The sequence below is a fragment of the Drosophila montana genome, unplaced genomic scaffold, assembly GCF_035044405.1.
Source record: "Drosophila montana isolate Dmon_TW-CO22-7 unplaced genomic scaffold, ASM3504440v1 contig_3200_1, whole genome shotgun sequence".
NCBI lineage: Eukaryota > Metazoa > Arthropoda > Insecta > Diptera > Drosophilidae > Drosophila > Drosophila montana.
In genome coordinates this window covers 6,430,031-6,452,881 of record NW_026998080.1, presented here as the reverse complement: position 1 = coordinate 6,452,881, position 22,851 = coordinate 6,430,031, and the positions used below count along the sequence as shown (strand labels likewise).

General features: G+C 40.2%; 5 protein-coding genes across 5 annotated transcripts; 3 read left to right on the top strand and 2 right to left on the bottom strand.

Moving 5' to 3' along the window:
* Positions 1-52: 52 nt before the first annotated feature.
* On the top strand, positions 53-1,136 carry Rrp4. Its single transcript, XM_064687790.1, has 2 exons — positions 53-591; positions 651-1,136. The coding sequence occupies exons 1-2, from the start codon at positions 145-147 to the stop codon at positions 1,104-1,106; spliced, it is 903 nt and encodes a 300-aa protein (XP_064543860.1). The 5' UTR covers positions 53-144; the 3' UTR covers positions 1,107-1,136.
* An 896-nt stretch (positions 1,137-2,032) lies between these two features.
* pita lies at positions 2,033-6,914 on the top strand. The gene is made up of 3 exons (XM_064687779.1): positions 2,033-2,275; positions 4,665-5,783; positions 5,848-6,914. Exons 1-3 carry the CDS (start codon positions 2,111-2,113, stop codon positions 6,754-6,756), a joined length of 2,193 nt encoding a protein of 730 aa, XP_064543849.1. The 5' UTR covers positions 2,033-2,110; the 3' UTR covers positions 6,757-6,914.
* On the bottom strand, positions 2,634-4,511 carry Dcp-1 (Death caspase-1). Its single transcript, XM_064687789.1, has 3 exons — positions 4,021-4,511; positions 3,194-3,750; positions 2,634-3,137 (listed from the first exon to the last, which is right to left on the bottom strand). The coding sequence occupies exons 1-3, from the start codon at positions 4,146-4,148 to the stop codon at positions 2,881-2,883; spliced, it is 942 nt and encodes a 313-aa protein (XP_064543859.1). The 5' UTR covers positions 4,149-4,511; the 3' UTR covers positions 2,634-2,880.
* Positions 6,915-7,501: 587 nt separating the features above from the next.
* Positions 7,502-8,184, bottom strand: levy. The gene is made up of 2 exons (XM_064687769.1): positions 8,024-8,184; positions 7,502-7,904 (listed from the first exon to the last, which is right to left on the bottom strand). The coding sequence occupies exons 1-2, from the start codon at positions 8,118-8,120 to the stop codon at positions 7,672-7,674; spliced, it is 330 nt and encodes a 109-aa protein (XP_064543839.1). The 5' UTR covers positions 8,121-8,184; the 3' UTR covers positions 7,502-7,671.
* Positions 8,185-10,205: 2,021 nt separating this feature from the next.
* Alp7 (Alkaline phosphatase 7) lies at positions 10,206-12,289 on the top strand. The gene is made up of 4 exons (XM_064687153.1): positions 10,206-10,364; positions 10,432-10,778; positions 10,916-11,930; positions 11,995-12,289. The coding sequence occupies exons 1-4, from the start codon at positions 10,292-10,294 to the stop codon at positions 12,174-12,176; spliced, it is 1,617 nt and encodes a 538-aa protein (XP_064543223.1). The 5' UTR covers positions 10,206-10,291; the 3' UTR covers positions 12,177-12,289.
* Positions 12,290-22,851: the final 10,562 nt, after the last annotated feature.

Genomic DNA, 22,851 nt, shown 5'->3' with positions numbered 1-22,851 from the left:
GACATATCGATAAACGTATGTTAAGTTTCCTAAAATGTAAAGTTAACAGACAAGCCAAGCCGTTCGAAACACGCATTGTGAACAGAAGAAGAAGAGGCGCGAGCGCATTGGAACAGAAGAGGAAGACTAAGCGCTCTGGAAAGGATGTCAACAAACGCAATGATAGACCTGGCGCTGGATCGCGTTGACTGGAATGCCCTGGCCGAAAATCAAGAGCAATTACCCCGGATTTATACACCCGGCGAAGTGCTAATGCCGGAAGCGGGCTTCATGCGCGGCCACGGCACCTTTGTCGAAGATGAGAACATAAAAGCATCTGTGGCGGGCGTGATTGAGAAGGTGAACAAATTGATATCGGTGCGCCCGCTCAAAAGTCGTTACGTGGGTGAGATTGGCGATGTAGTGGTGGCACGTGTCCTTGAAGTGGGACAAAAACGTTGGCGTGTTGACACAAACTCGCGCCTGGATTCGGTGCTGCTGCTCTCTTCGGTTAATCTGCCAGGCGGTGAGCTAAGGCGACGATCCGCGGAGGATGAACAAATGATGAGACGTTATCTGGACGAGGGAGATTTGATATCCGCTGAAGTCCAGGTTAAATCATGACTAAATCAAAGCGCTGCGGTTTGGTACTTAATTTATTGTCCTTGCAGAATGTCTTTGAGGAGAGCACATTGTCGCTATACACCCGCAGTTTAAAATATGGCAAACTATCCCAGGGTATACTGGTCAAAGTTTTTCCCGCGCTGGTCAAAAGACGAAAGATGCACTTCCACAATCTGCCATGTGGCGCGTCCGTTATACTGGGCAACAACGGCTACATCTGGATATCGCCCACAAAGAGCGAGGAGCAGGAGGGCGGCGAAGGTGGTTTCGCACAGAATCTGAACGAAGTAGTGCCTCGCAACGAGCGCGAGGTAATCGCGCGCCTGCGCAACTGCATTTTGGCACTCGCCAAATGCAAGCTAATGTTGTATGATACGAGCATTCAATATGCCTACGAAGAGTCCCTTAAATATGAGCCACGCGAGCTCCTGCAGCAGCATGTTATCTTTGATATTGGCGAGCAAACGCAAGCCCGTCTCAGAGATGTCGATTTAATGGACTGATGCACCCGCCAAATAAAATATATTCCCTTATTCGTTGTTCTTTCAATATTAGATAAAAAATTAAAAATAATTAATTATCTAATGATTATATGTGACCTCAAATGCGCAAACAATTCGATTTTAAAATGGATCGACTGTTTTTCCAATTGGAGCTTCAAACCAATCAATCAAAAGCAGTTGGCTGATCAAATCTTAAAAATAACTTCATTTGTCTTCTGAGCACAAAATGGCGATAAACAGTGTTAGTTATTATGATACAAAAATCACTAAATCAACAGTGGTGACAACACTAAAGTGTAATCTAGAACTACGCCAAGGCAAATTTTAACAATTATAGTAGGAACCTAAAAATATTTCAGGCAGACCTGTATTTTGCTGCACATCATGCTTCTTAATTACTTTTAATGGTCTGCAGGTAACACCATTGTCATGCGACTACCTGAGTTAAGTTTTGGCTACCTGCTCTAATGTATTTTATCCAATGTGTTTACTTTGTGCGTATATGCATACAAATAACAATGACCGTGAATTGTCCGGGCCAGAATAACTATTAACTGATTCACATACAAATGAAAGCGGGCGGCATTCGCTTGACTCGTCGCCGTTGGGCAAACAAGGAAAGTTATAGAGCAGTCGTTTACACATAAACCAATCCAATAGCGTATGATAGCAATATCAGTTTCGATTTTCTTTGATGCACATGCAGAAACGAAAAACATTTAGGCATTATCTTTTTGCTTGTCTATTGAAATTAGAGCGTCATATTTAGTACATTCGTGGTGCAACTAGGTAGCAACGTTTTGACAGATTTGTGGCAACGCCAACAAAATGGCCTCGGTTCTCTGAAGTGTGGCAGCTCTATCCGGGGTTCGTGTATTGAAGCAAGGCATTGTGTTTGTGTCTTTCTTTTTTGTTTTTGATTGTTTACAACAAAACAAATAGAACTAATTACCTAGGACGCGCTTTAATTGGCTCGTTGAGTAAAAAGTAATACGATTTTAAAGATGGCTGACATAAGCATTGTGCGCGAGGCCGAATTACGCAAAAAGGAAATCTGCCGCTTCTGTCTAGTGCAACAAAGCAAACTTGCCTCAATTTACGTAGAAAACACACGCATAAAGTCAACCGCGTCGCTGCCGCTGCAAATAATGGCCATAACATCCATAGAGGTAAGTCGAGATTTGGTTCTAGGTTACACTAAGTCATCTATTAGCGTCAAGATGCACAAGCACGAACTTGGCTAAGATATTTGTCATCGCTGGTTGGTTTCTAAATAGCTGCGTTGGCGTCTTCGCTAACTTATTTGGCGGGCATTTTCACACAGTAACAACTACCAACGACCGGTCTTACTATTTTCGCAGTTTACATATTAACTGCGCAAAGCAAAGAGTGGTATAAACAAATTGTAAATGTGTTATAATAATAATTTATCAACATGGCGACAACTGTACAAAAACGCACATACACAAGCGCAAAGTGGCACAATGCTGCCAGATCGCTGGCATTTGGCGCTCGCATTTGAAATGATTTCTTCTTCAGCAGGGATTTCATATTTATTTATATATGTGTATATCAAATATATAATGCTGTGGTTTTTATCTTATCCATATGTTTGTTGATTTCTTAATCTACTAATGTTTTGGTTAATAATGATGGAAGAGTATTTTGGGCTTTGTTTGTGCCCAATAATTGCGTTGTCGATAGTAAACTTAAAGTCAAATGGAATCCAGAATGAGGCTAGTATGAATAATATGTAATTATACACGACTGATAGCTAGCCTGCCTGGCTAGTTAGGTGTTTGTCCGTAAAGCGCAGAATTCGGGTTAGCATTGACGTCATACACGGAATTTGCTTCTGACGATCCATAATCGGAGTAGATGGCACGTTCGACTCGTAATCCACAGCCACACGTCGGCTAACAAAAGTGAGCAATTCCAGCATATTGTCCACTTTGCCGTTTTCGTTTAGCTCTTGGATGAGCGCCTGTATGAACCATGAGCCATTTTCAGTGTTGCGCCAGGAATAATATCCTGCAGAAAAGATTTCGATGGAGAAAAATTTAAAAAAATACAAAAAACGAGCCCACCTGGAATCGTTGAATATGAGAATAGAAAATCGGCATGAATGGGTATTTTGTAGCTCGTTGATGAATCGCCATCCGTCTCAGTTACATTCTTTTCCAGCGTTACGCCCGAGTCCAATCTGTCGCCCTGACAGGCCTGTATGAAAAACAATTTTGGTTTACCTGCCAACGTGGGGCAACTGTTGGCAGTCAAATAATGCCATATGCTGTCCAGCTTGTACTGCACATCATTGGCATAGATATAGCCATGTTCGCCGTGCGATAATATGGCAATGGCAATGCAATCGTTGTCGCTGTGATCCTGCGAGGCGGCCTTTCTAATATGCTCGAGTATGTCGCCCAGCTTGCAATCCTTGTGCACAGTCACATCAAAATCCAGGCGCTTCAGAGCCTTGCGCAGTTCTTCACAGTCCACATTTGTGCCGGCCCGTGCCTTTAGCGAGGGTATCTTGAAGAATTCATGATTGAATATCAATGCCAGTCCGCGGTGCTTGTGATTCATATTATAATATCTGGCATTGCGATCGATGGGCATTCGGGCTACATACTTGCTAACGGGGCTAAAAACAGGAAAAGATAAGAAAAATGATATACAATTAACAATTGGGCGATTTAACAATTACGATTGTTCGTATTCGTTTATCGCAAAATGACCCGCAAATGGTATGACTAAAACTTTTATAAGTATATATATACACATTTCAAGTGCCCAACTCCTGTTATCTTCGAGATTGAGGCATTTAAAGAGACGGTACATAAATTTCAAGAAAACTAGTATACCCTTGTTTTATCCATTTTCAATTGTTATAGGGAACAAAAACTGCACTTACGGCGCGACTGCGTTGGATGCACTTCCACCTCTTGCACCCGTTTCTCCTTGTGCATCGGTGCTATCAGCATCGTTGTTTATTTTGCCGCTGTGAGAACCAAAGCTTCTTATTTTGCACTCGTCCGTCATTTTACTTGTTAGCGCGCTCTCTCGCTCTCTCTTTCTCCTTGCACTCGCTCTTGTTTGCGTTTCTCCTTGTTGCCTGCCTTTTGTTCGTTTTGCTGCCCTCGGCTGCAATTGTTGCGCCCTTTCCACAGGCCACAGCACTTTGATTGTGTTTTGCGTTGATTTTTTACTAAACTTATTTCAGTACTGTGCACAGCTGTTTTGTTCTATTTTTACTAATACGATTAGCCACGAAAGCAGTATTAACAAATTTCATTTGTTTCAAAATAGTAAAAATATCCTTTTATGGTTAACCGTGTTTAATCAATTAATTAACGAGAGCGGAGTAAAGCGTGCTTCGCACGCTCACGAAAACAAACTGCGCGATTGCATTTGTAGTTGTGCACCGCTTGCCGCCAAATGAATGCACTTAGCGTTGCCACTCTTGCCGCTGGCATAACCAGAGCGCATGAACAGTGTTGCCATATAATTTTGCAGACCATTCACACCTAAACGTATTTGTTTGGTTACTTTAAATAGGTCCAGAGCAACGATGGAATGCCCAGCTTTATCTGCCTGGACTGTCGTCTACTCTTCGAGCACTGTTACCGTTTTAAACAGATGTGTAAAAATGCGGAGACTCTACTCCGCCAATATCCGCTTACTGGCAAATGGCCAGAGCCACTGGAGAAGCCGCGTGCCCCGCTGGTGGCCAATCAAACGGTTGCAGTTAAGAAGGAACATGCCGAAGCGCAGCCCAAAAAACTGCTTAATTCCATGGCCAAGTCCAACAATGTGCAAATTGAAAGCGTACAGGTTTTGGAAACGAGTTCTCTTACCAAAAAGCTACTCAATACGGGTGCAGTGAGCTCTGCTGAGCCGCCGATTCCGCCAAGAGGATCTCCCGCAAAACGCCAACCCTCAAAGTCATATCAGATGAAAGTGGAGAACAACCAGGAACTATCCATGGACGATGTGCACAATCTGTTAGCTGATATGGCTGAAGAACTGGATGATCTGGACAACATAACACCAGCAGCTGTAACGACGCCTTCGGCTGGCAAACCAAAAGTACTCAACAAATCGTCGATGCGACTGCTTAACAAAGGTGCCAGCACCACCGTGGAACCACGCCTGGCCACGCCTCAAATAAAGCACTACGAGGACGGAAATGTGGCGCTTGTTACGGAAATACTTGATCCCGATGCAGTTGATGCGGCTGCGGATCCAATTAAAAATGCTGCGCCCGTGGCGACTAACGTCTTTCCGTGTCCACATTGCGATCGCTCATTTCCACTGATGCAGCTGCTCGACATACATGTTGTGAACCACACACGTACGCGTAGCTTTCAGTGCCCGGAGTGCGACAAGAGCTTCTTCTCCAAGTACGATCTGCAGAAACACAACTTTATACACACGGGCGAACGTCCCTACAAGTGCAGCGTCTGCGAAAAGGCGTTCACGCGTCGCGCCCTGCTGCATCGCCACGAACGAACTCACACGGATGTGCCCAAGTTTATTTGCCTTTACTGCGAGAAGCCGTTTATTTCGCGCAAGGAGATGGAAAAGCATGCCGAGCGCCATACCAAAAAGCGGCCTTTCCAGTGTGGCGTATGCCAGAAAGCGTTTGCCTTCAAGCAGGGTCTGGAACGCCATGAGGTGAGTCGTTATCAATCGACTGCTTTAGCTGAGATGTAAATTTCTGTTTGTTTTTATTGCACAGGTCATACATAGCACCAATCTACCATTCTCTTGCCAGTACTGCAGCCGGAGCTTTGTGACCGCAGGCAAGTTGGCCCGTCACCTGGTTGCGCACGCCGGCAAGCGCGTCTATCCCTGCAAGTACTGCTCCAAGTCATATCTGCTGTCACATCATTTATCGCGGCATTTGCGCATGCACAAGCAGGCTCCGGCGGCCTCATTCACCTGCAGCATTTGCAAGGATACGCACCAAACCTATGACAGTCTGGTGGATCACTCGGCCATTCATGCGGGCATCTCGCTAGTCTGTCCACTGTGTCAGGCGAGCATCGCTGACTTGGACAGCCTGGAGCCGCACATGGAGGCGCATAAGAAGAGCGAAAGGCACGCGTGCGAGTTTTGTGATTTTATTTTCCTTAGCTCGAGCCAATTGCAGAAGCACATCGAAGACGACCATGTGGTTGACATGGTGCCCTATCAGAATGAAGGTGAATTTGAGCAGGGGGTCAACAAAGAGGAGGATGTCGCAGAGGAGTCCGAATTAATGGAGGAATTGCTAGGCGATGAGCCAGAGTCGCCATCAAATAAATCTGCATCGCCAACTCAAGCAAAAATACGCAAACTAAATCCGATCCCTAAATTGGAAGAAAGCGACAAAATCAAACAAGAGTCTAAACCCAAGATAATTAAAGATGAGCCGATTTCACCAGATAATTTAAAAAGAGCCCGAACCTCAAAATCTCCAGCCGCTGCGTCCGTCTCACCGGAAAGCAAACGCCAGACGCGCAGGCAAGATACCAAAGAAAAAACTCAGAAGCCAAGCGATTCAGGTAAAAGATTGACAAAGAAGGTTATTGCAGACCAGGGCAAACTGAGCAGCAAGCCAAGGAACGCTAAGGCCGCCAGTTCAAAGCATCAAAGCACCAAGTAGATTTCGAACTAAGATGTCATCTCTGAGCCTTAGTACCGCTGGACTCCTGAAACAGCTGCGTTTATGATAGTTAACAGATTTGTGAATTCTTCATTTTGCAAATGTAGAAATGTTTCTGTCTTTGATACATTTAAGAGTTGATATATCAATAGCTCACAAATATATGAATTTACGCCGAATTAATATATTCATAATTAAGTTGGTTTCTTAATCTGTATTGGTAAATAAATAATTAAAGATTTTTTTGAACCGTTTTTCCACACAATTGAACTTTTTTTTGGATTGGGTATGTTTTTAAAATAGCTTGTAAAGTCTATGTTTCCTAGTGCTCCGCTTGTATATCTTAATTCTTATTTAATTAAAAAGTGTTTTAAATACTACTTACATGCCTGTTCAATCTTAGCTGCGGGGAGTTAAGTAAGTAAGTTAAGTAACGTAAACTCATACAGGATGAATAGCTAGACTGCCTCGGTGCTGGGTTGTTTACACTCAGATGTAATTATGTTGGTTGGCAATTATGGAATGCCTAGATTCATCTGCCTGGACGGACGTCTGAGAACAATAGAGCTCCAATAAGAACAATCAATCAAAATTTAAGTTGTTGTATGAAAACATTCTCAAGTATTGAAATATGCCGCACATCCTCCATACGTCTGCAAGGGTATTTGATATTCGACAATGATTGGATGTTTTATTGTTATGCAGCTATCAGAATCGAATCGATGATTCCTACCCATTGATAAGCTGCGGTTTGTCACTCTTTATTTGTAGTCAAGTTTGTCGAATGTGTTTGGGTTTGTGTGTATTTCCACATTAATTACAGCTTACAATATGTTAAATACATTGAGTGTGATTAAGGCAGTCAAGGCAAGTTACCAACAACTGCAACACCTTTACAAAGAGTGGGGTAGACGCTTAGTGCTCATAGCCATCGGGCAGGGGGTTAACGTGGGGATTGTGGAACAAGCTCTTGTTGCCCTCGCCCCAGGGGAAGCGCTTCTCACGGCGGCGCAGGTAATCGTACTTCACGAATTCCTGACGAGGATGGTCGTGCTCCTCCTGGTGCTTCAGGTAAGCGTTCAGCATGCACAGACCGACAGCTGGCATGGCCACGAAGAAGGACAAACGCTTCCAGACCTTGTAGCCACCTGAAAAAGTTTTGTTATTAAAGCTAACGTCTTCAAAGATTTTAAAGTTTTGGCACAAACACCAAATTATATAACCTTAACCTAACTATGAGGATATTTTCTATTATGGTGATAGTTACCCGAATGTTCTCCAGCCACGGCGGCAGTGCCGGACATATTCCTGGCGGCAATACCGCTAATTTGGCGACGAATTGCGTTGTTTAAAACGTACGACATATTTACGTTTTAGATTTTGCCCCTTATATGTTTCTTAAATGAAAATTGCTCTTCTTCTTCCCTTTGACATCGAGCTCTGTAAATTTGTCTGTTAACTTAACATTATCAAATATGTTATTAACAGTGAGCGCCAATTATTTCAGTAAAACTATCGCAAGTCGTTGCCTGCATTTGAAATAATTGAAATTAATTTTTAAATACAATTCATGTCACAAAACTATTTAGTTTAAAGTTATAACTTAGCCAGAACTTTAAATGAAGAGTGGCAAGTTTTCTAACACAGATCGGCAACAGAACTTTAACAGATGTTTTTAAATTAATCGATTGAAATATTCAAAATCGCAAGTTGACTAAATTTGCGCTTTATCTTAAATTAAATTGAGAAATATTCAGTCTATGAATGTTGCGATTTATTAATGTGTAATATATTATAAGCAAATATTTTTTTTATCGATATCATAACATTTAATCATAAGCCAGGGCTGTTTTACTATGCTCTAAATTGTAACGGAGTATTTTCCATGCTGTGAATAACCATACATACAAACAAAAAGGCTGCAGTTAATTTTGTAATTTTTAATGCTTACATTTTTTGAGGCAATCTGTCTCAGAGCAGTATTTATTTGCGTTACCCCCGCACCCTCGATAGTTTAGCGTATAACAAGATTTACTGAGGTGATCGTAGAACCACATTCTGTCCATGGCCGACAGAGTGCAGCGAGGATATTTACCGTAACTAACATTTTTGCCGCCTTTACAGGTCTGGGAAACTGCAAGTTGTCAATTAGTTAAATGTTTACCAGGGCGTCCACGACAGAAGCTCATAGCTTGACTGTATGCCTGGACTACGCAAAGCGCCAAGCAAAGGTAAACTGAAAACAATTTCATTTTACTGCGCAAAAAATCTGACGAATTGGCTTATATAGATATGTAAAAGAATTGTTAAGTATGGACGGATTGGTAAACACAAATAACAGCCTTAACACAATGGGATATTTCCGCAACATTTAACAGAACTTTATGGAACAGCAGCTAAGCCTTTGTAATTAATTTTATTTATTCAGCACCAATAAAAGGTTCACAATTAAAAAAACACAAAAACTCAACAAATTCAAAATGGGATTAAACGCATTTTTTTGACATCCTAAAAGCATGCTCTTGTTTAAAAAAAGGTGCTTTTGAGTATTTGCAGATTGTCTGCAAGCATGAACATAAAATACTTATAAGATAACAAGATAAATATGATACTATTTGAAAATCAGGGGCGCGACAGACTCTGGTTAATAATCCGTTTATGACGTTATATACTTATGGGATTTTATATATAGTACGTATTAAACATGAGATGTTTGACCTGAAGAACGTTTGAGACAACTTTTATATCGTAGGAGATAATAACACGTGCCTGGTCTGCACTTTGGTCAGCACATATTCGAATATGCCTAAGAATTTACATACACACGCACGACGATTTTATTTATCTATTTGTAAAAGGACGACATTTTAATAGGAACAATTTGAGGGAGGATTAGAGGATCCGCAGTAGAGGAAATACTTATAATTAAAGCATGAAAACCTATTGGGCTTACCTGAATTAATGAGAATCGCATAGTAGGGCATTGAAATACGTTTCCTTAATTAGTGGCCCAGTAATAGGTAAAATTAGTCTGCGTTTTTTATAAAACAACATACACACACATATATGTATAGATGCATACATAGATACACCCATATAAACAGTCTTTAAAATCTCTCACGTGCGGGAAACAAGTAAAAAGATAAAAACCTTCGCCCTGACAAAGCTAGGTAATGTCTGCCTTAGACAATAATAGTTTTGCCTTATCTAAGTGTATTTTTCTCCATACCATTTTGCTCCCACTACGACGAACTATCCACTTGAGGCGAACATGATCCACGGGTCTGAATATGCCGTAGTTCCTTGGTCCAAAATTAAAAATATATTCAGTCATATCACATTCTACAGCCAATAAAATGACAAGTACCAAAAAGTCAGCAGATTTAAATGATAACCGAAATGAGGCTGGTAAAACTGAGTAAATTAGTAATTAAGATTAGACACTCGGGCAGCACGTTCAATACAAAGTATAAATACCTGGGAATATGGCCAGACTAAGCGTCAGTCGGAGAGGAACTCAGAAGAAACGCACAATATGTCGATTCTCTACGTAGCACTAGTGCTGCTTAGCGCCCTTGTGGCCACAACCTGGTCGGCAGCCTTCGACAGTAAGTACTGGGTGGAAATCAGGAAGCAAACACTTTTGAAGCTAAAGATGTAATCCACTTCTTGCAGTGAGCGAAGTCCACAATCAGGAGCAGTTGGTTGGCAGATCTTCTGTGGGAAAGGCCAGAGATGTTAATCTACTTGATCCCAATGCATTGGGCAAGAACAAGTACACGCCACCCGAGGAGAAGGCTGCGCAATTCTGGTACGACTTGGCCAATGAAGAAATAGCCAAGCGCTTGGCTTTACCACAGGTCGACAAAAGGAAGGCCAAGAATTTGATCATGTTCCTGGGCGATGGCATGTCTTTGACAACTTTGGCGGCGGCCAGAATTTTAAAGGGTCAACTCAAAGGCAACACTGGCGAGGAGGATGCACTGAGTTTTGAGAAGTTCCCCTACACTGGCTTGAGCAGGGTAAGCTACCAAGAAACAGTTTGAAAAATTGTTTACGTTTTAACCATTTGAGAATTCTAAGCACATATCCTGTAGAAAATGCAACTGAAGTGTTACAATGTGTAGTCTTCTAACCAAATACCTCTTCATTCCGACAGACCTATTGCTCCAATGCCCAAGTACCGGATTCTGCCTGCACTGCGACCGCCTATTTGTGTGGCGTCAAGACCAATATTGTTGCCCTTGGTGTCACCGCCAACGTTAACTTCAACAACTGCAGCGGCAGTGAGGATCCCGCCAATCAAGTCAGCTCGATTGCCGCCTGGGCACAGGCAGCTGGTAAGGCGAGTGGAATTGTGACCACCACTACATTAACCCATGCCAGTCCTTCCGGCGCCTATGCGCACTCCACAAATCGCTTCTTTGAGTCCGACACGGACATTGTTACATATGGCGAGGGTCAGAATGTTCCTTGCACGGATATCGCTACGCAGCTGATAACCCAGGAGCCTGGCAAGAATTTTGATGTTATGCTTGGCGGCGGCATGGGCAAGTTTCTGCCAAAATCCATTACGGATAAGTTTGGTAACAAGGGCGAGCGGTCTGATGGCGTCAATCTGCTCTCTAAATGGCAATCATTGCATCCGGAAGGAGCACTAGCCTACAATCGTAATCAGCTGCTCAGTGTAGATGCCAAGCGGATACCCAGACTGATCGGTCTTTTCAATTCTGGTATCATGGACTTTCATAAACTGGCCGATTCGGCACAGAAGCCCACATTAGAGGAGATGACCAAGAAGGCCATTGAGGTGGTAAGCCAAAATGATGAGGGCTACTTCCTGTTCATCGAGGGAGGGCTTGTGGATTACGGCAATCACTATAACATACCCCAAATGGGACTTGACGAGGTGCACGAGCTATCCAAGGCTGTCGAGACAGCGCTTGGTATGACGAATCCCGAGGAAACTTTGATTGTGGTCACCTCCGATCATGCCCATCCACTATCCATCGCCGGCTATCCGGGTCGCGGCACCAATATTCTGGGACTTAATCAACACGACACCGATATCAATGGTGTCAAATATGCCACCTTGAATTATGCAGTTGGCACAAATCCGTATTTGGATGAGAATGGAAAGCGCGAGCCTCTGGAAGACAAAATTGATGATCCGTGTAAGTAAATTACTTCAAGATTGGAGAGCTTCTAAAATTCTTATTTAACTACTTGTTCCCTCAGCTTTCATCTTCCCCAGTTATATAACTAGTACACTTGGCGTGCATTCCGGTGATGATGTTGGCGTTTTTGCTACTGGGCCACAGAGTCATCTTTTCAGTGGTGTAATGCAACAGAGCACGATTCCCCATCTTATGGCCTATGCCGGTTGCATTGGCGATGGACCCAAGCTGTGCGACAACTGAGATATTGAAGTGCGTCGAGCTCTATAAAGCTAGAAAAGGCAAAAAAAAATACTTTGAGCTCCGTGTGTAATATATGTACTTCAACAATAATAAAAGAGATTATTTAAAAAAAAGTTGCACCCGTTATCATTTTTAAATTTCACGGCTAAGTCCTGCTGTAAATGTTTATGATAATGTAAATGTTATTATCAATGTTAATGGTAAATTGAATCTGAATGTTATGCAACGATTGCATGTTATATTTTAGTTGTTCATTGCGTATTCAAGTTGACAACTTGCTAAATGATTTCTCCACTTCAATTAATTAAAAAGTGCATATTTTACGAATTTTCAGAAATCCATAATAAAATTGACATTACCCGTTTTATTTATTGCCACTCAATGCATGTTTGTATGTACCGATATTTATGGGAATTCCTGTTCTCACACAAAATGCAAATATTTGAAAAAATTGACTTCAATTTAAAACGCATCAAACACTCAAACATCAGTATATAACAATTAGTTGTAGCTGTGCGTGTTGAATACCCTATATAAGAGGGTGTGGGGTATGGCAGTTGAAGTTATCAATTAAAGCTTTTAAAGTAGCCAGATCGATTTGTTTACGGAGTATGGCAGTTGCAGCTACCAATTAAAACTTGGCCAGTTTACAAGTTGCCAGATTGAGTTGTTTTCGTCTAAACCAAGAGCTGTTAGGAATATGCTTGATGCAGTTAACTTTGAAAGTTTAATGAGTATATTTTAGTTTAGCTTTGGGCGCAGTTGCATTCATATTTGTTTCAATTGCCGCTTGACGATCAACATCGATTTGGCATCACTTGGACTTGGAGTGCTAACACTTTATGCTTGCGAGTGTTCAGTGAGCGTGCGTGCGTGTGTGTGTGTGCGCGATATTTTCTGAATGTCAGGTTCAAGTATTGCCAGTGCGTCAGTCGGTCGTCTGTATGTACATATGTATGTGCATAAATGTGTCTGTTAGGTTGCAGTGGCACCCACACAGGCATTTTAGAGCAGCAGCTGCCTCCTTCACTCGTTGACTTTGACTTGTAATTGTGTTCATTGTTGGTTGCCTTTTTAAATGTTTTTTGCTGTTGTTTTTTTAAACGCGTTTTTGACACAAATGACAGAGACAGTTTGTCGAGACAATAAACATCAGTTTTTTATACACATGCAAACAGAGCTGGCAATTAAGGATTTCAAGGCTGGGTCCTTGCAGTTCATATTGCGTCATCCGCAGCAAGTGTTTATTGTTGTTGCGGCTGCCTAATTCTGCGCCTATGTTCAGTCCAGGCTTCATTTCGAACGGGGAGTTTTTGTTGTTGTTGTTGTTCGCTTGTTTATTTGCATGTTGGCTGCATGTGGCGCAAGTTCTGCTCTTAACATTTCGTTTGCTCAGCGAAAAGTGGCGGCCGCTGCCGCTGCTGCTGCTGCTGCCGCTGTTGCAGTCGCCGTTAACAAGCGTCGCCGCCAGCCGGCAACGGCTCCAAGTTTTGGTGTCTCAGATCTCCAAGTCTCAGTTGAAAATCTGTCGCGACAGTAAACGCGCGTGCGGCTTAAGCTTTTAATGCTCATTTTTATTGACTGCAACTTGCCAACTTGTGTGTGTTTGTGTGTGTGTGTGTGCGCGCGTAGGCTCTGCTTGCGTGTATGTGTGTACGCGCAGGCGCGACTGCTTGAAGCAAAAGGCGCTTAAATTTTGTCACGTTCGCTTTTAAATCATTGAGAACACATTTAGTGCAACGTTTATTGTCAATTCAGTTGTTTCGGACAGGTAAGTGTCAACGGCAGCTGACAGGTGTTTCATTAGCAGCTCAATTAAACTTTGAATTGATTAAGATTTAACCTTTTCTGTTGGCTGAAAGTAACTAGGTGGCAGCCCTGCGACAGGATCACAAATAAGCTGGCAGCCCAGCAGTTTACTTGAACTAGTTCCCTAAACTAAAAACAGTTAAAAGCAATTTCCTGTCGTGCAACAGCTGTGAGATTATTTTTAGGCGACAATTTTCGCAATTTAAAACTGGAGCAATGAGCATTGACAATTGGATATTCGATGCGGGACAGGAAATCAGCATCAAATATCAAATTTAATAAGACAGCTTGTGAATTTGATTGAATTGCGGTTAATCGCACACACACACAGGCCCGAACACTGACTGCATTTTAATAGAGGTGTTCAGTATTCGAATTTTATGAGGCAAGCGCTGAGTACAGGTAACCGCAAATACAGGTGAGAATGAGAGATGTCTGCGTTAGGTTAGGTTTATGGTTTGCTTACCCGTTTTACTGTTGTGCTGCAGTAAACGGCTTAGTTGCGTTTGGATTTAAATTAAAACCAGGGACTAGCGCTCAATATTACGGTTTTAAAATAGATAGCAGGGCTTTCGAAAGTTTACTTTCAGCTACCATTTGTCTTTTTATCCCGAAATCTACTCGCATTTTTCATAGTGCAAGCACTAGAAAGTAATGCTCAAAAAAGCCCAGTTTGTTTTTCAGCAAGCCGTTTGTGCTACTTATTTGTGGCTATCATGTTCCTGGCTGGCTTTTACCAGCCAGCATTGGTGGCCAACTGAATTTGCAGTTGGGATGAAAGATGAAAGATCTGGTCTGCATAACTGCTGCTGGCATTTCGTGGGTGTAGATGCATTTAGCATGATAAAGCGGCCCGCCGAAAACTGAGCCAAGTCACGGCAAACAGCACTCCAAATGTAGGCTAATTCTTAGACGATGCAAAACTGTATCACAAAATTAAGACGCGTGTGCAATCCATCAGAGCTGCTCTCCAGGTATATTGGCAATTTATTGAATCATTTATTTGGATTTGGATTCGCGTGTGTGCTTTTCGTGTGTGTGTGTGTGTGTGGCTGTTTATTCGCATGTTAGCGCCTGCCTGCCAAGTTTGCAATATGTTGCATATTGTATCTGAAAGATACACACGTTGTACACGATGCATGTTATTTGAATTTCTGTTTACTTGAATCCATTGACCATGAACCTGAGCATTTTGTTCTGTTGGTGTTAATTCTCGCTGCTTGTTGACAGCTTTTCTGTGTCATTTTGTAACAAACACGGCCAGCTTGCAGAAATTAATGCAGTTCTGGGCTTTGTCATAAGACACGAAAACGTTTTTGACGCCCTCGACAAAGCTGCCTGTCCGATTTCTTTTCTTCATTTTTCATTTCTATCTAATCTCAGAGCAATTTATAAAGTAGCCTGATCTTGGTACTTGAGTCTTATACAACGCTTGCTAAATAGGCTCACTAAAATATTTTAGGTATTTGACGTTTCTTTTTATATTTCGGTTATCTAGTTTATAGGCATATAATATCATATACTGTTGTATCAACATAGAGCTAAGAAGCTATTTAAGGTGTCTTATCAAGAGACACGTTTCAAATTTATAAACAAAATATCCCAGGGCAAACAGTTATTAAAGCTTCATAATGTTATTAAAAAATTAATATTTTCAGAAATTTAACTAGTGCAAAACTTTGAGAAACTTTGATATATTGCATACCTTTAGAAACTCTTCCGTATTTATGTTGATTGGCAATTTGTTTTCATTTCGTGTACCTTTATTTGTGTAATGTGATTGAATGCATTTGGCCCGGCTTACTGTGTGTCCGAGCCATGAATTTACACTGCGCAAATTATGGGATTAGTTGGAAAAATAATAATCAAAAATTCACACGACAATAAACTGGCTATACAGCCAGAGCTGAAATTTAGACATTTGCTTTGATTGTAAATATACAAAATGTAAATATGAAAGACTCGTATTGTCTTTAGCTTGTTGTTAAGGTTAACCAGATTTCGCTTACACGTCACCCAAAAAGCAAAAAACAGGAAAACAGACAATTTTTTGCCTAAGCAAATTGTAACAATATTTAAACATTTGCATATATGAGTGCCCCGTGCTCGACCGTTCGCCCATTAATCCCATAAATTTGTTGTTGTTGTTTTTTCTTCTTAGTTTTATTTAAACTAAACACTAAACAAAACAAAACAAAGCAGAAACACGCTAACAACGCCGGTGTGCGTTGACGTTGACAGCCCAGTTCCGGTAAAACGGCGCTGAACCCTCCCATACCAAAAAGCGAAGGTGAGTCGCTTTGTCCACCAGCCCAGACAGGGCAGGCAGAGCTGGCAAAGCTGGCAGCTACTGGTCTTGGTGCGCTCTTGTCCAGCTGACGATCCGCTGATGTCATATCAAATGGTTAATGAGTAATCTCGGGAGCTCAAAGAGTTGAACTTTCCGACATTGTCGCGCGATTTGTTTGTAAACATTCAACAAAAGAAGCGCACATACTTGTGTAATTAAGCCAACACTTACTGGAGTAATTGGCAGAAAGAGCTGACACCAGCTGCGACGATACTATTTCAGATGGAAATACTCTTGTTAGGGATCAAAATTATTGTGATTTCTATCAAATCAAACCAAACAACAGCAACACTGCGAATGACAACTCCACGAAAAGCTTTCAATTTGCGACAATTCCGGTTCTGTTCAGGGTTCAGTTCATGTTTTACGTCGAGTCGGCTCATTTTCTGGTTCACTTCGCAGACCAAATTTCATTGAGATTCTGTTGACTATGCTTTACCGATACCAGTTCTTTTTTTTGTTCCATTCCTGTTCCTAAAATGGTTCACTCCGAGTTCCACAATCGCTACGGCTTCTGCTTCCAGTTAAGTTTGAATAACGGTTCGCATCCAGTGTGGCTTTGAAACCAAATTCTTTCAAGTTTCTGTTCGGGTTATGGTCTAGCTTCTCTGGCACTCAAATTTATGTCGTTAAGCGATGCAGTCCAACAATTTTTGGTGGCTCAACTCAAGAATTTAAGGATTGGTGAGCAGTTAACAACATTTTCCATTATACTTATCAAATTATGCAATTAGTCATGTAACTTTATCAGGCTGTGATTGTTGGCAACGACTCTCAATTGGGGGATTGGTGCAAATGCAAAGCGTGACGACATCATCAGACAAAGCGCCATTTAAAATGTGCTGTGATATTCAATATGCGGCAATTAAAATGTAAATTGTATAAAATGCAATTCGTTTTGCCTCTGGCGTGCCAGTTAAAATATTGCAGCTCATAATCAAGCCAACAAATGTCTAGTAGTAACCAATACCCAGAAATAATTGTATTGCTCATACGCAATGTTGACTTAAGGTTATTGTCAAGAATTTATTTCGAAATGTTAAACAAGTCGCTGAAATTGACACGTTTCAAGTTTAGCATATTTTTGTAATTGATTCGAAATGATTATTATTATGGCTATGATCGCAAATTGTGGAAACGATTTGCATTTAAACATATCAGATTGCCACTTACACACACCCAGAAATGCCTAAAGATTAACTTCATATTTCGTATTTGAACATATCAAATAAATTGTGGATTGCATAATTTACAACTAAATATCAAGCTATGGCCTAGTACTACTTACTATCTTTTCAAATTTGAATTAACTAACTTTAAATAGCGCTAATGCATAAAACGTGCTTTTTGCCGTTGCCTTGCAGCCATTTGTTTGTCTTCTTCTTCACTTAACGATACTTCAATATGCAGCGCTGGTCACACTGTGCAAACGCCCCCACTCACAGCACACATACACTCAAACACACACAGCAAATGTGACGTATGCGAGTTGATAAAATGCATTTATTAAATTGCATTCAATCGTTTTTCAATTTTTCGCAATTGAAGTGCATGCGATGCTAAATACTTGTGGAAAATACATTTAACTATCTCGTGCACCGTCAACGAATCAGCAAATTGACAAATGACGTCATTGTTGTGTCTCATGGCCCATTGAAAGTGCAAATACATACGTTTTTTGCCGGCTGACTAGACGCTCAGGTATTTACGGGTACTCGCTCGTAAGTATGTCGCCATTGAGTGCTCTAATCGCTAGTATAAACACGGATCTACATAGGCACTCAGCTGACCAATTGCCTTCGTTGTGAGCATGTGACGTCACAGCTGTCATGTTACTTCATAAATGGAGCTAACAAGTGAACCTGAACCTGAATCTAAAGCTTATTTGCATTTGCAAGAGGTGTGAGCTAGTGTCAAATTAACAGTTCACACCTCTCTGTGTTTATCATCTGTTGTCCATAGCTTTAACCGTTAGAGCGTCGAAAACTAGCCTGGAAGTGAGAAATTGGTTGTCTCTCCAATTATGCAACAGATGATAATTGAATAACCCAAGAGAAATGGAAAAAAAAAATAAGCACATAAATTAGTTCGCCATGCGTGGGTGGGTTAGTCAGAAGCTAATGAAAATATATGAAAAGTAAACAAAGTTGTTTAAACACTTAATGCCAAGCGTATTGGTTATTCATTCAGAGAACTGCAACTGGAACTTTAACATTCATAACTCTGATTAAATGTCAAGAATGCATTAACATGCCAGACATTTACAGCTGAATCAACTTAGGAATTACCCCAGTAAGACATTGAACTGAAGGCTTAACTCATTGACTCAGATTAAATATTCATTGAAAACAATTCAATATTCAGTTCTATGTCAATGTTTGTAGCAAACATCTTTTATGGCCCATAATAAAAAGGAAAATTTGGCAAATTCAATCGACTGTATTAGTCAGCTCTATAAATTTGCTGATGAGCTATCCTATAATGAGCTTTTGTTTTTTTCTATGTCAACGCTTTTGCACTTCATGACAGCATTTAGACAACCCCTCAGTTAGATTATAAATGCATATTATAGCGTAATTAATTGATGATGACACATGTTTCGGACGCGCGATGACGAAAAGCGCCAAACTCAAATTAAATATTCAACTGGGCAATCAATCTTTGCAATAATCATTTACATAATACACGTAATAAATAATAATGATCTAATTAATATAAACTTATTATAAACAAAGTCATAATCATTGACGTCTGTTGATATATGAGCAAGTACATTTGTGTGTGGCTAAAAATGTTATGATAATTATTATTAATTTATAATAAAATACCCATTGTTAAGGTTTTTGGGTATTAAGTGATTATTAGTGATAATTAATATTGGGAAGGCGCGTCCTAATCAAAGTGTATCGAAATTTTGACTTGTTGTTTTTTTAGTTTTTTATGTTTTCAGCCCATAAAGCACTTCCTATAGCCTTAGTGTACATTAAACCGACGAGAAGGGATTGGGAATTGCTTGTCATTCAGATCGCAGATGTTGGCTGTGAGTGTCACTGACATCAGATGGGGCCACATAAGTAGATATAGACGTGAATAGATATAAACAGACATATATACATACATATTTACCTACTCATTTGTAGACAAAATGATTCGCATTTGGCATTGACAATGACTTTTGGCCGAAATGCTTAAATAAATTAGCAAGCCGAAAAGAAACCTGTGGGCACGGCCAAAAAGAAAAAAGAAAACAATCGAAACAATATAAACAATCGCTTGGCTCTTCAACAATGAAAGCGAAGTGTTCTAATTCTGTAATTATTTCTTATAAATAATTTGGCTTTCGTAAGCACAGTCAAGGCCTTCGAAAAATGTCTGCTTGCCATAACTCTCTCTCTCTCTGGGACATCAAGAAAAATTGCAATTAAAGTGACAAAAGTGCATTCGAAATGTAAATGCCTGCAGATGTTTCTATAATTAGAACTATTCGGAATGCAAACAAATTAATTACTTTAAGGTAAAAATATGTGTGCCATTTATTACTAATTAAGTAGATTCCTAGCTATATACGTGTGTTTAGTATGTGCTAGAGAAGGTTTAACATAGTTTAATTGTATCTTACTATATAGATAGCTGGAATCATAGAGTAAATGTACCTTTACAGGTACAAAGAGTGCGCAAATAAACAGTTTGTCATGCATATCAAAAAAAATCAGAGCAACTGCTATTTATATACAGAGACAATACGATTGTTTTTTCTCTTTTCGTAGACGGCAGACGGAATACGGAGTGCGAGTACATTCCAAAAATATACGTAGGCCCATGTAGGTACATATGTACATACACTGAGAAGGCAAAAAGTAACACAAATGTTTTTTTTTTACGCACCAAAAAAGTTTTGCGCCCCACACAATTTCTAATTAGGTATTGAAAGTAAATAAATGTAAAGCCCCAAGCAAAAAAGAAATAGATGTATATATTTAAAAGGGTATAAAATGTACGTTCCAAAAGTAAACCCAACAGAGTCTTGGTAAGAAAGCGAATTTTTCAACGATTGCAAATCGAGTTCTGAACAAAAGTTTTGACAATTCGGTTTTCTCAGTGCATAAATGTAATAATAAATAAAACAAAATACAGGTATGGACCCGATTCTGTCAGCTAGGGGAGAAGGGGGCTGGCGCCGATTTCATGCTGTCCCAGTGGCCGATATAAAGGCGTTTAGCCATAACACTCTGTGGGCGTTACAAAATGGGGCATATGCTCAGACAAGCATTTACATTTGTATCACTCTCAGACTTGTTGTATTCTAGAAATTTAATATATATATAATTGACTTTCCCTTTTTTTTATTACCCCTCTTTTATCTGTATGTTAAATGCTTGACAAACTAGAATAAACGCATTTTTATTATCACTTTGTCACTTAAGGGTGACAAAAATAGCACGCTAAGCGATCAGCGTGTGAGTAAGCGAGAGAGAAACAATGATACGATGGCATAACGTTAACATAAGAGCGCACTGAAAACAACATGTTAAACTCTACAGTCTGCCGTGTTTAACATAGCAACTGTGGTCTGTTTAACGCAATAGTTGTTGTGCTGTTATTAACATTTTACCACTTGCTATGCCTAATAATTCACAAGCAGTTCTGGCGCTGCCAAGTAGTAACTGTAGAGCGCTCACTTAACAAATGCGAGAGGTGAAGATTGGGTTACTCTTGCCTTAACCGTGCTTGAGGGTCTTGTTCGCCCAACTTATACGTTACGACTAACAGAACAGCCTTGAGAACATCTGATCTCGCCAAATACAAACATGAGTATTAATAAATAATATAACATATGAGATGCATATTAGATTTTGGTCAGGTGTCAATTGTTGATGTTTGTTGGTATTGGCATTTTAGCAAATTGTGATTATAATTTGATTGACAGCGCACCTAATATGGGTCGCGAGTACTGCTGCTTTATGTACTGCTGTCAAGTGCCGGAGATAATTACTACTAACTACGAGCCAAAAAGTGTTCGCCCTGTGGGCGAGTTGAGTGCATTCAAAACGTCAACTATTCAAACGAAATATATTCATATACTATTATATAAGTACCTGGGCACCCTGGGCCGATAAAGCTGCACTGCTGCTAATTCGCTCGACGGGGCAGATAAAAATAGAATCTTACGAATGACTTCGCAACTTGAAAATTGTTTCCAATAAGCAAATTATGAATTATCAACAGTAAACACTGAATACAAATCTATTTTTTGTTCTTCTATTGTTTTTTATTTTAATTGAAAGAGGGGGGGGGGAGGGGAGGGGGAGTACAATGGAAACATGCGTAATTAATCGTGTATACAAAAATGTTTATGACGACGTTGGCCACAAAAGACCATGATCTTCCGATGGGTTTATTTTTGTGCAAATTTTTATAAACATTTTATCTGAAAATATCTGAAAATTACTAAAGCGTTTCCAGCTGATACGCAAATTGCTGACATGGTATTTTCATTCAAAAACAAGAAATGATACACCCACTAAATGCGCTGCCAAACTACGAGATGACCTGTAGCCGGTGCCAAAAATAAAATCAATTGTTTTTATTATTCATATTAATCCCCAGACAGGTTGTATAACGATCTGACTTATAAAAGAGACCTTTCACAGTTTATGTGATAACAGCTGATTTCGTGTATAAGAGCCCCAATTAGCAGGTCGGGCATGTCTGTGCAAGCAATTGGTTAGGGTATTACAAGAACACGTGACGATGCGCTATAAAAGCATATTCTCTATTGAGCTGCAGCAAAATATGCGGAATTTCTGGAAAATACCAGAATACCTGGACAGATTGCAGTACATTCTCTTGGCGTATTATCAAAACAATAAAGCAATCTTTATAATTAGGGTTTTGAGCAATGCTCTATCTAGACGATCAGCTGTGAAATGTTTAAAATCCAAATAAAAGCAACCGCTAAATAAATTTCAATATTTTCAGCTAAGTGTATAAATTATGGGGCTAGTTTTTCCAATAAACGAAAATGTTTCTGCGAACTTTCAACGTGGTTTTTTGTATATTTTTTTTTTGCACCCTTCAATAATGACGTCAAAAGTATTCGCTGCGTATTTGGAATTAGAGCGTATATTTGTGCGCCTTTCTTTCTCGCAGAACTCAATCTAAATCCGAATAGTACTTGTATTAATAATGATATAATTTCTTAAAAATAGATTCGATTAGGTTATCTATGTGTAGAATATCAATTTGGGTAATGTTTGAATTCAATTGAATTGTTTTGTTTGGTTGTTGGGAATTGAAGATTCCGAGCACCCGGAAACGCTACGCATAAAAAAACCTAAAAAGTCAAATGTCAAATTCCAGCATTTTTTCTGCACTCCAAAACATTCCGATCGGCACATAAATGTCACAAATACACATAATACTTTCAACAATATATCAAAATGATTGTGTAGACATTTGAAATACGAAAGAGCAGATGGCTTGTCGTCGCATTTATTATTATTATTTATTATTATT

Excerpts from the sequence above, each read along its gene's own strand:
- Alp7 (XM_064687153.1), top strand. The coding sequence starts at position 10,292 with ATGTCGATTCTCTACGTAGCACTAGTGCTGCTTAGCGCCCTTGTGGCC. Across the intron at positions 10,779-10,915 it reads CCTACACTGGCTTGAGCAGG|ACCTATTGCTCCAATGCCCA; the intron begins GTAAGCTACCAA and ends TCATTCCGACAG. Across the intron at positions 11,931-11,994 it reads AGACAAAATTGATGATCCGT|CTTTCATCTTCCCCAGTTAT; the intron begins GTAAGTAAATTA and ends TTGTTCCCTCAG.
- Dcp-1 (XM_064687789.1), bottom strand. The coding sequence starts at position 4,148 with ATGACGGACGAGTGCAAAATAAGAAGCTTTGGTTCTCACAGCGGCAAA. Across the intron at positions 3,751-4,020 it reads GCATCCAACGCAGTCGCGCC|CCCCGTTAGCAAGTATGTAG; the intron begins GTAAGTGCAGTT and ends TCCTGTTTTTAG. Across the intron at positions 3,138-3,193 it reads CTCATATTCAACGATTCCAG|GATATTATTCCTGGCGCAAC; the intron begins GTGGGCTCGTTT and ends TCTTTTCTGCAG.
- pita (XM_064687779.1), top strand. The coding sequence starts at position 2,111 with ATGGCTGACATAAGCATTGTGCGCGAGGCCGAATTACGCAAAAAGGAA. Across the intron at positions 2,276-4,664 it reads TGGCCATAACATCCATAGAG|GTCCAGAGCAACGATGGAAT; the intron begins GTAAGTCGAGAT and ends TACTTTAAATAG. Across the intron at positions 5,784-5,847 it reads AGGGTCTGGAACGCCATGAG|GTCATACATAGCACCAATCT; the intron begins GTGAGTCGTTAT and ends TTTATTGCACAG.
- levy (XM_064687769.1), bottom strand. The coding sequence starts at position 8,120 with ATGTCGTACGTTTTAAACAACGCAATTCGTCGCCAAATTAGCGGTATT. Across the intron at positions 7,905-8,023 it reads CGTGGCTGGAGAACATTCGG|GTGGCTACAAGGTCTGGAAG; the intron begins GTAACTATCACC and ends AAACTTTTTCAG.
- Rrp4 (XM_064687790.1), top strand. The coding sequence starts at position 145 with ATGTCAACAAACGCAATGATAGACCTGGCGCTGGATCGCGTTGACTGG. Across the intron at positions 592-650 it reads TGATATCCGCTGAAGTCCAG|AATGTCTTTGAGGAGAGCAC; the intron begins GTTAAATCATGA and ends TTGTCCTTGCAG.